Genomic DNA, 12,742 nt, shown 5'->3' on the forward strand with positions numbered 1-12,742 from the left:
TTAAAATTGATCGCCACTAATCTATTGTTATTTCGATCATAACTTATCTATTGTAAATTCAATTCTAAGTAATCTGTTGTTATTTCCTTCAAAACTAATGTATTGTTATTTCAATCTTCTTAACTAATTTGTTGTTATTTCATTCAAATTGACATCCTCTATGTGTAATATTATATGTCAATCCTAGGTAATTTGATTTGTAATTTCATTTCCATATTTGTCCCTAGTCCACGTTTATTGTCACAGACGACGATGACCTGACCTGCAGCTTACACAGCGAATAAATTATACCTAGTTTTTAGAGGGTGTCTTTTTTTCGGTTGTTATTTCAATATCAATTCTCGATGCGAATTAACTATTTTGACTGTATAAATTTTATATTGTGAAAAGGATTGCTTTTGAGTATGTATACTTATTATCATTTGTATCAAAGAAGTGGGATTTGATGCTGTTAAATTTCAATTTACAACGAAAGCTGGAATAGAAATATATTTGAAAGTTGTCAATGGGTTGTTTAATTCTATGTAGACAGAAGTGTAAATATAAGGTCAATCTTTTACTGGTATACAGTATGAATTGGTGCGATTTGAATGACAACACGAAATGGAGCTCTAGCAACCTCGATTTATATTATCGTTCAATCGTTCAATAAAGGAATGTTTCCCGATAAACGCCGCCATATTATAACAGACCGACTATATACCGTCGACGGAGTTGAATGACGGACGACGTTATGAATCAACCTTTTGCAGTCCTCTCTAAAATCAATGCGTAATATTTGCTGTCGCCGTCTATTGGCATTTGAAGCAAACTACACACAGTAATTAGTGTGCTATTAATATCAAATATACAGGCCATCTGTACAAAGTGAACGCCTCGACATTGAGGGCCAGTTATTCTATTTAACCACAATGGGCACGTAAATCATGGCATCGTTGATTGTCATGATTTTTCTGATCGGCTATTTGAAATCTAACCCAATCGACTACACGGATATACACGTGTTTCTGTCCGCGGATGTGGATAGTCGATTTGTCGAATAAGTCAGCGTAGTTTAATGCCTCAGAATGGTCTTTATATAATATATGGGTTTGCTAAGTAAACTTACTTAGCGTGTACGGTAATGTATGCCTTAGAAAAACGGAAATTCCCCCAGGCGCGATTAATTTCAAATCTGCCAAATACTTAACCGAACAGTCTAACAGTGTCAGCGAGTGAACCTCTTTTCTATAAACCTTTTTTGTTTAAATAGTTGCTGATTTTTGGTAGTGTATAAATTGTGTGTTTTATTTTATCTCATACATCTTTGGCTCATCGTACACATTGTTGTCAGGGTGGTCTCGTTAATATTGAATGAAAGGATGCCGTATATTAATAATTCACTACAGATACGATATTTTTCATAACCCGCCTCTCGCTTCGCTAATATGAGTAAAATGACGTCCATGCCCATGTGACATGAAACGCCCCATCACCATCATTTACTTACGAACCGGATATGACGGCATTATTTTATTTATTTATTTATTTATTTATTTATTTATTTATTTATTTATTTATTTATTTATTTATTTATTTATTTATTTATTTATTTATTTATTTATTTATTTATTTATTTATTTATTTATTTATTTATTTATTTATTTATTTATTTATTTATTTATTTATTTATTTATTTATTTATTTATTTATGTTTACTTAACAGACTGATGAGCATATCCATTCCTAGTCTTAAATACGCACTACATTCTAAAAAAAATAATTACTAGTGTTTTTTTTTTCTCGAATTATATCATGCTTACCCCGCGGCTGAAATGTATTATTAATTTATCATATCGCAAATATCCATCTTAAAAGCCCCGGGCATTTTTTGTTGTAAATCAAATATTTGAAAAAGGCTGTGTATACGAGAGTCGTCGTCTAGATGTGACCCGGTGTTTTTATATTCAACGGAGTTTTGTGTCAATGCGTAAATATTAACTAGAATCCACGACAAATGCATAAAATGCTGTAGTTTTAAGTGGGTTTATTGAGTTATGGAAAGGACTAATACTCGTTAACCGTAGTGTACTTTACATCCCAATGATTATTTGAAAGCGGTGGGTTATTACGCTCACATGGCGGTTGGTATACAGAGAATCTTGATATTGTCGACAAAGAAGATACTGTCTTAGTCTAAGACTTACATTTTAATAATGTTGTAGCATACTACATCTTGACATCGGTTGACCTTGAAATTGATATAATGGAATTAAAAAAAAAATTAATGTGACAATAATTTCACTGTCAAAACATAAGGGCAGTATTATTCTTATTATTAACAAGCCAATAACATTTTGCTGTGATGAAACCGAGGACCTTCTTATTGAGATTGGGCATTGAATCGTTGTGCGCAATAGTGGTGCGTTTGATTTAAATATTGACATTTCAAAAAATCGCGATAATTAAAATATGAAAAATTATGACAGTTTGTGGATTTATATTACTATATTTGAAATGTTTCATTGAAATACAGACGGGTATGACTCATCTGTCCACTTAACGACTAAAAATAAAACAATACGAATTATTCCAGTGACTCGAATCGAGGCCGGAAACATACATAGGTAGTTGTAATTATAATGAAGTCCCTTTTTTATATTATTTAAGCATCAGCCGTTACAATTTTATTGTAATGTTTTGGCAACGAGTATTGATGTACATCATAATGACTTGTTCATGAACGAGCATTCCTCACATCTCGTAAAATGATCCCCTCTGTGTCCCGCGCATTCAAACAAGATGCGCAGAACGGAATGCTCGAACAAAATAGTGTCAGCGTTATCGGCGATGTCAGTCACTGGGCTGTGTCTGCCATGCACTGACTGGTGAACGAACTGTGTGTGCGTGTAACTATTTATTTTGGCGTTGGTGAATCAAGTGCCTAATGTGTTTTTGTGTACGTCGATATCTCTGTTATATCCATGGATGTATAAATCACAGAGGGAGCGATAACTGACTAAGATAAGTATTCTTGTAAATCCGATAGAAAATTACCAGGAGACACCAGGCAAAAGAAGAGACTCCGTTATCAAACTACTCAATATTCATGACGTCCACTGCGCTTGCTCGGCACGAAGAGCCCAGTGAGCTGTGTAGATTGAGTTAGGACAAGAACGAAGCACGAGTCTCCCGGGAGGCCAACACAAGCCATCAGCGGGAAATGTGTATAGGACAAATAGCCAGGTGCTGCCATAATACAGGCTGATCTAATGGAGTTTGAAGGTAGAATGTGGACTCCTTTTAGCTGTCTTTGCCTAACTTTTCTCACTAAAGTGCTGGCTATATCAGACGACGCGGTACTTATAGGTGAGTAGTCAATTTCTCAGAATGTCACCCGCTTCAAGTCTCATTGGCTACCTTTTTACATAGAATATATGACAGAGAAAACACATGTGACGTATTCCCCGGTCAAACTAGCCGGAATTAACATCCGCCCTGTACATTTCTCTTGGTATGAAACCGACAAACTAAAAGCGTTCTGGATAGAACTGGGCACTCAGATATCGGTAGCACGTACATACTCTTATTTGTTGGCGATAGAGCAGAATATCCATTTGCAATTTACGAGAGATTCTAGTCGCGTCTTTGTGGTAATGGATAATTGCTGAGCAAATTACATTCGAAATAAATCATATTGGAGTTCGTTCTAGTTTATATATTTATATATAACAATAATTATCACATATTGTATGAATCACACTATCAGGTCTTAGAGTTACACACTTCCAAAAGGTCGCGATCAACGCTGAGAGTAAACCATCTTGTCCCAAGAGTATCAGAATAGAGAACATCCATCTGAACTTGTATGTATGTACTTTATTGATCGAAACATTGGCCCTTAATAATAGGACAATTACTGTTGAGGTAAAACCTATCATTAACCGTGCACGCTAATTAAAGTCATTTACAGAGGTTTTTTTTTGAGAAATAATAAGTGGCCATTATTTTACAATAAAAACAAATCCGTATACTTCTACTTCGGAAAATTAATTTTGTCCGTTTTTATCAAAATATTTTTAGTTTTCACGTCGTCTAATTGATTGCACGCCAGCCATTAAAACATGGTGTTGCCACCTGAAATCGAACAAGACTTTGGTGACAGTGATGAATGTAGGACAGTGCATTGTGGGGAATGCATTTCCTAATCTCTCGTACATCTATTTCAAAATGTTATCGATGTCGTGAAAATTGAAAATAGCCTAAGTCCGTTCTTACTATGTGACGGAATGCCCTTTTTGTCATCGCAGGCTACATTGCTCTCAGTACCACCGTGACGACGGCTCCTTTCTGTATTAAAGCTTTCATAATCCCACTGGGTACGACGCTAGCTCTGAGCAAAGTGGGGGCATTTATACTGGCATATTAACACAGTGGGTACTATATCGGCATCTGCTCTGAAAGTATTTTCTCGTAGATCGCCGAAAATTGCTAAATAATAGAGACTAACATGGTCATTTTCTAGACTCACAAAATAAACATTTCATCATGAACAAGCTTTACTTTAATACGATAGGCTGTAAACTACCGAGTCCCGGGAAAATTCCAGAAGCTGACTGACTGACTGACTGACTAAATGCATAGGTTTCCCGTCCCAGAGGAATATGACAAAATGCATGTATTTTTATTTCTACGAGTAAATAATTAAAATGACTGGCACGTACCACAATTTTACGGTTCTGGTCACGTTGGTTATAAAATAATAAACGAATAAATTTGTGTTTCAGTGTTATGATAGAAGTCGGGGAATAACCATGTTATTCTTTACAATGTTTCTGTCGCTTCATTCTTCCTTGATAAGAGGGGTCCCTGAATAATGGCAGACTCGGCCCTGTTGGTGACTTGAAGGCACACATTCTTTATTAAGTAAGCTTGTGTATTATCAACTATTTCACAATAATCATTAATAATAAATGTCTGTAAAAAGTTCGCCTATCTTTTCTTGATTAGACGGTACTTTGGGTGCCGCTAGTTTTACTCTTTACCTCCTAAAAGACGGAAATTTACGACAAAACAAGTAATAAAATAAGGGTTATGCTTAGTTGTGAACGAGGTTATGGGAACGTATTTACAGATACGTGTCCGTCCAATTTTTAATTAGCGGGACTTATATTATGTACTATACTCCGCAATATACATTATAATGTTCATTTGTGCCTTTAATTGGAGATGTCAGGCGTACTTTTCTCAGCTGCCAATTGAACGTTCTGCTCTGAAAATCGCCCATCATTTTGGCCGCGCGTTCCGGTTCCTCGTTCGCCATGGTGATGCGAGACTCGGGGTAGATGCTTAAGTTACTGTTTGTAAATACTCAGTGAGAGTAAGATAAAATAACCCCACCCACTTAAAATGAAAATGGTTTCACTTAAAATGAAAAGAAAGTCTAATACAGAGATAGGAATACGTAGTTATAGAGCAATTTTGGGTTAAATTGTGCTATTTTGATTATTATTGCATTTTCAGCTGGTGAAGTGAAATATGCATGGTCATAATAATTCCATAATAATTTTTTTTTCTTATTGTAATTTTTCGTCTAATAAATTGACGAGTAATTTTAGTCGACATCGAATAACGGGTGGATAATGAACCTCATCGTTTATTTAACAATAAAAGAATCATTGTTAATTACCACCTGATCGCCCATGTGTCATTAAATAGGTTACATGAGTTTATATCATATTGGTAATAGTTGCATATATTTGCATATGTAATGTCTCTGTGGGTTATTCTCACGGGATTTCAGAACCAGCAGCTGTCTCTGGTAGTCAGTCTGAATAAAAACTCGATCTAGTTTCCGAGGTTGAAGAATTGTGTGATATGATGGAGCAAACGGAGTCATATAATAGACACACGCGGCATTTTATATACCAAAATGCGCAAAAATCGAACAACTTGTTTATAATATATAGTAAACGTACAATACTAATGTTTCTATTGTTGCAAATTGCATCCAAGTACAGAATCGCCGAGTTACCGTAAAATCGTAAATCATTCGATCCATTAAGTAACATATAACAATAATTTAGTGCTGAATTATATGTATTGTCCCTGGGGCTATCTCGGAAAGAATGGCGGAAACAACGCGGGGTGATTATCTTTGGCCAAATAAAACACTTGCACGTAGAGAGGAACAATAAATATAAGAGTGTTAATTAGACTCTCGGTGGGATGCCAGTCATTCATCATTTCGCAAATACCTACAACTGTGTACTATAACGGAAATAACGAGTAAGTTCAAAACCAACTGACGCGTAGCACGTCATATGCAAATGACCGACTTCTGTGGCCCCTGTCTTTTATCGCTGTCTGTCTATCTGTCTGCCGTCAATATATGCTGTTAATAAATACTATATTCCTAGAATAATATTTATTTTTGTTTATTTGTCTGTATTATCTTGTAGGAGGGATGTATAACGCTCATCCGTCACAAGAACAGAGCGCATTTCGCCATGCTCTTTTCCAGAACAATATACACAGCAACACATCCATTCAGCCGCTTAACTTAATGGCGCACAACGAAAACCTTGATCATTCAGACAGTTATGTGCTGGCCGATAAATGTAAGTATACGTAACTTTTCCCTAAGTAAATAATGGTCAGGTTATAATGCCTAACAAGCTGCCAGGTTACGTACGCAAGGGATGGCATAACCAAGCATTGGATTTAGGGGTAGATTGTTAGCGAAAACCAACTGTATACGCCAATAAATCGGCAAACTGAGTGCGAGCACTAAAAGTAGAGGAATTAGGTCAGCAGCGGCTGCGAACAGCACGATGCGCCGGCTCACACTCCAGGACGCACGCATGTTGTCATGGAATGCACTAATATTTAATGTGGGTCACGTGACTACTGTCAAATATCATACGATTTGATTTTGCAAATCACTGAATTAAAATAAATCTTTAACTATTGATAGAATACTTGCAAAGTACTGTCTAAATTATAAACGCGCTGATTGGTCGCTGAGTGGATGCTGGCCAAAATCGGTTATATTAGTTAATCCGCGCGATTCTGCTCTGCTCAGTATGGAGCTTCATTCAGTTCATTGAACAACGCCAAGAAACTTCATTGTTTCAGATCCGTTCGCTGATCATTGTTAATTATTCCTTACCACCTGTCCTGGGTTCGTCGTTAATCACCGTCAAGGCAACGCAAACTATGACGAAATACACCTAAATAATCCGAAATTCCGTAATTTCTGATTGCTAATTATAGTACAAGCAAAAAAAAACTCATTATAATTCATTCTTTCTTACGTACACAGCCGATGTACACTTGGCCGCACAGTTTGTATATATAATGTAAACTTCACATATAAAAGTACATTTACCGGCTTCAGTTTGTTTCAATTAATATTCCGATGTTTTAGACTTACTGAATTCCCTTGTTACCTTAATTACGCTTGCGCATATTAACGTTGCACACACTCGTGGTCAGTGCAACGCAATAGAATATTTGCTATTTTCTCTCTACTCTGATGGAATACAGCAATAACGTCACATATTATCCAATAAGTGGTGGTTTAACGACGATCACACGTTATCATATTTACACCATGTGACATAACAATATTTAGTGTGTGTTTGTTGTGTCGTCTTATCTCAAATGCAAATTTCACACTGATTAATATGCACAAACACGTATAATAATATTTATGGCGTTTCGAGATAAGAAAAAAAAAACATTACTCGTCGCACGACAGCGCACATGTTCAATTATACATTGTTCGTATAAAGTAATTATTTACGAAGCATAAACAGAAGCTTCTACCGCTATCGGAAAGCCAGTAGAGCGTAATATCCGAATGAGAATTACCGTCGTTATATTGAATATGAACAATTTCGCAAATGAAGTCTTCGTGCTCAAAAGCGTCCGTCGCAACTGCAGACGATTCGACAGACTTCAAATATAGCGCGGTCGTCTGAGAGTGTGTTCACACTCCGCAAATTTGTTTTCAAATAGCAAAAAATAAACAGAACGTGTTTGTTTGAGTAGTCGAGATGTGATCTGCTGTGAAAATGGATGTTTAATATAGATTCAAAGAGCCAGGCAAGTCTGTAAACGTGTGTCCATATTGGCATGTAGAACAGTATCTGTACACAAAGCCATATAAGCTATCCGGTAGCCATTTGCAGCTACGACAGCAAACTATCCATATCTATCCACACCTCATCATTACCCTATAAATATACCGCTGCAGCTAATGAGCTTTATTTCGATTGCCTGTAAAACTACAAAGCTTACAGCCCAATATTCTGGCTATTCCTAGACGATATCTTGAAAATGAAATAATAGGTGTAGTATTAACTGCCGTTTTTTTATGTGATTTGTTCAGCCTTTATTTGGTTAAGTTGATCGTCAACTCAAGCCTATGACATATTACGGCGATGCCGCCAACATTATGAAAGAGAATGGCTTTGAAAAAACATGTGGCGAAAAAAAATGAACTTACATTAATTTTAATAAGAGAGGCGTCGGTTTGAAATATACAAAGTATGCGCTGCATGTCAATAGCATTGTTGAATAAATTAAAATTAACGGAAATCCATGATATTTCAACATAGAAACAAAACACATTTAACGGCACAGAGACTCAGTATACACACATGACAAACAGGGCTGCTTAACTGCACTCATGTATACGCATGTGTGCCTATGGGGACTGACGTTCAGATAACATACATCGAGTGTTACTGACTATCGTATAGGGACTGTGATATCTCCAGCATCTGAAATGTCACGTCCAACAAGGGAAATACTAAACATCTTGACATCTTAAGACATAAATGAGAGATGTTACGATTGGGGAATGTTCCGTAGTTAGAAATTCGTATATGAGGTGTGAAAGTTCTAATCTAATCTTCTTGATTTGAGCAAAATGTGTTGAGGTTGTATGTTTGGGCGTAACGGAATCTTGCCTCAATCCATCGGTAACTATTCCATAAAGGAAGTATATCATCTGCTCGCACTAACTAACTATTTCCTTTGATTAATTATTAATGGAAGTATGCGACATTTACGGAAGATTGACACACCTGCATTGCCGACCCAAGGGATTCCAACTCCCACAGTTTACTTGTATTCTAACACACTTCCATCGAATTAGGAATTGTTATTAATAAAGTTTCACTTTCTGTATTGACATTGTATGACGTCAGACAGCTTTAGAATGCCAACTATTACTTGGTAAACCACGGTAAAATTAGGAATAACATCTCTTGTTAGGGTCATATGCGTTTAGTCTAATAACCACTTATACAATAGTACGAACTTTCCGCCGGGAAATCATTCAGAGCATTTTGGTACGAGCGTTAAATTGGGTACAGATGTAATCGCCAAAGTATTAGGAAATTCTTTTGTGGATAAGTAAACAGTTAACAATAAATTACACTGTTGATTATTATTATTATTATTTTTTAATTACAATTTTCTTCCTTTATGCACTTTCGTTAGTTCATTCATTTATATTTATCCTACAAAGTAACACAGTCATATAGCTTTCTTCTTCCACCTCATGAATCATCGCGTGATTAACGTCAACTGTGCGATCAGTTATGGATTATATTTTTCTGCGATAGCTCTTATGCATTCTATTCCAACATTATTTCAAGAAATGTCTGCTACTTTCAACTTATATATATATATATATTATGCGTTGCCATGACATTTAACCTTATTTCTCTGCATAATTTACGATAAGTTATACCGCTTGGTTAAGCAAGCGTTCAGTTTTCAGTTGATATAATACAGGGCGAAAGCACAAAAAAAACGTGTTATAATCTTATTTCAACAAAACAATTTGTTGTGTTGTAATGTTATTATTTAGGTTGATTGCGCTGTATTTCAACAATTATGCGTTCCATGCCTTGAATAACGTTATACTGCGTCACAGCAAAAACATACTTTGATTGTGTGCATGGTTTTCATAACCATCTTGTGAATAGAAATTACGATATCACAATCTGGCATTGAATATAGAATATGGACGGAAACATATATTGTTTTAATAAATACGCACTAATACGCATGTGCAGTAATTGTGATTGTACGCATCAAAAACATCATGTTTATTAGAAGTGTTCCAACATATGAATACTTAGCTGTGTACTACAATAGCATCGTGTTTAAATCTTTCTATATCAATTTAAAACAAAATGTATTCAGTATTAGACAAAACTGTCAACAATGACACGTTCCCGTCCGTATTGCGACATTAACATCTGTCATCATATTAATCCAATTAGCAGATTGTTTTTTTGTTTTTTTTTCAATATAATCCTATGTTTATTTTTTCAGTTTTTGTTTCCCGATTCCCAGTACATTTCCTGAGGTAGGATCTGTATGATAGCAATACGTCTCAATGTTAGTATAAGTGGGACCAATTAGAATGCGTGTGTTCAACGATAAGTGTGCTATCTACTACAGTTGGCCCATGTCATGTATGTCAAACTAGATATACACAGTAAACCAATTCCCTCGTCGAAGCACGACCTAACGTAACTCATTCTTCGTCTTCCTCGCCACACTCTAATTATCGCCACGATGAAAAGTCGAAGTTGAATTAATTATACGGAAGGTCAAAATGTTATATGAATAATTCCCCAGCATTAACGGCAGCAGATGTGACAATAGCGAAAATGCACGGTAGGGGTTTGAGGTAATCATAAAACATCCACCTTAGCAAACGCAGTGGTGTCATTAAAATATAAGATTTCCTCTCCGTTTAACCGCCATTCATTGTAAATTATTTTGTGTGTTAGACGGTAATGTTTACACAGACTCCTGAAATAAAAAAAAGACATTGTTCGATAGCTTGAAGGATTCGATTAGCGGCATGTCACATTTCATTTCAATATGAGCGATGTGCCATTACACTCTCCCAACAATTGGTAAATTAGATCTCGGTAATCACAAAATGCAATCTCACCAGATAATAACATTTCAGCTTATCTAGCTGCTTGTTTGGTATTTACCTCGCAATTGCCGTCAGTCATTGCAATTCGCTGTCTCTGTTGCCGATTTTCCATTTTTTGTGACTTCTAACCTCAAACATCCAAGCAACTTTTCAACGCCTCGTACATACTTGGTGGTATGTAGGTATCGTCAATAAACGAGAAATCACTTCAGAGTAAAGTATTCCAACACAAATAGTACAGTCTTTAATAATGATATGAATATTAGTGCAAAAACATACCAAGTCTTCAATGATGATATGAATATTAGTGCAAAGACATAACAAGTCTTCAATGATAATATGAATATTAGTGCAAAGACATAACAAGTCTTCAATGATGATATGAATATTAGTACAAAGACATAACAAGTCTTCAATGATGATATGAATATTAGTGCAAAGACATAACAAGTCTTCAATGATGATATGAATATTAGTACAAAGACATAACAATTCTTCAATGATGATATGAATATTAGTGCAAAGACATAACAATTCTTCAATGATGATATGAATATTAGTGGAAAGACATAACAAGTCTTCAATGATGATATGAATATTAGTGCAAAGACATAACAAGTCTCCAATGATGATATGAATATTAGTGCCAACATATAAGTCTTCAATGATGACATAAATATTAGTGCAAACACATAACAAGTCTTCGGTGATGATATGAATATTAATGCAAACACATAACAAGACTTCGGTGATGATATGAATATTAGTGCAAAGACATAACAAGTCTTCAATGATGATATGGATATTAGTGCAAAGACATAACAAGTCTTCAATGATGATATGAATATTAGTGGAAAGACATAACAAGTCTTCAATGATGAAATGAATATTAGTGCAAAGACATAACAAGTCTTCAATGATGATATGAATATTAGTGCCAACATATAAGTCTTCAATGATGACATAAATATTAGTGCAAACACATAACAAGTCTTCGGTGATGATATGAATATTAATGCAAACACATAACAAGACTTCGGTGATGATATGAATATTAGTGCCAACATATAAGTCTTCAATGATGATATGAATATTAGTGCCAACATATAAGTCTTCAATGATGATATGAATATTAGTGCCAACATATAAGTCTTCAATGATGATATGAATATTAGTGCAAAGACATAACAAGTCTTCAATGATGATATGAATATTAGTGCAAAGACATAACAAGTCTTCAATGATGATATGAATATTAGTGCAAAGACATAACAAGTCTTCAATGATAATATGAATATTAGTGCAAAGACATAACAAGTCTTCAATGATGATATGAATATTAGTACAAAGACATAACAATTCTTCAATGATGATATGAATATTAGTGCAAAGACATAACAATTCTTCAATGATGATATGAATATTAGTGCAAAGACATAACAAGTCTTCAATGATGATATGGATATTAGTGCAAAGACATAACAAGTCTTCAATGATGATATGAATATTAGTGGAAAGACATAACAAGTCTTCAATGATGATATGAATATTAGTGCAAAGACATAACAAGTCTCCAATGATGATATGAATATTAGTGCCAACATATAAGTCTTCAATGATGACATAAATATTAGTGCAAACACATAACAAGTCTTCGGTGATGATATGAATATTAATGCAAACACATAACAAGACTTCGGTGATGATATGAATATTAGTGCAAAGACATAACAAGTCTTCAATGATGATATGGATATTAGTGCAAAGACATAACAAGTCTTCAATGAT

General features: G+C 35.1%; 1 protein-coding gene across 2 annotated transcripts in view; it reads left to right on the plus strand.

Annotated features, from left to right (window-relative positions):
* The first annotated feature begins 3,199 nt into the window (after positions 1–3,199).
* Positions 3,200–12,742, plus strand: part of LOC100369115 (glutamate receptor 4-like) — a 50,006-nt gene continuing 40,463 nt past the window's right edge. For both annotated transcript variants that reach the window (XM_085497678.1, XM_085497679.1), the window contains exons 1-2: positions 3,200–3,348; positions 6,441–6,599. In XM_085497678.1, the coding sequence (XP_085353804.1) occupies positions 3,252–3,348; positions 6,441–6,599 (256 nt within the window). In that variant the 5' untranslated portion in view covers positions 3,200–3,251. The remainder of the gene's footprint in view (positions 3,349–6,440; positions 6,600–12,742) is intronic.

Source organism: Saccoglossus kowalevskii, chromosome 4 (assembly GCF_978046115.1).
Source record: "Saccoglossus kowalevskii chromosome 4, keSacKowa6.1, whole genome shotgun sequence".
NCBI classification, from domain to species: domain Eukaryota; kingdom Metazoa; phylum Hemichordata; class Enteropneusta; family Harrimaniidae; genus Saccoglossus; species Saccoglossus kowalevskii.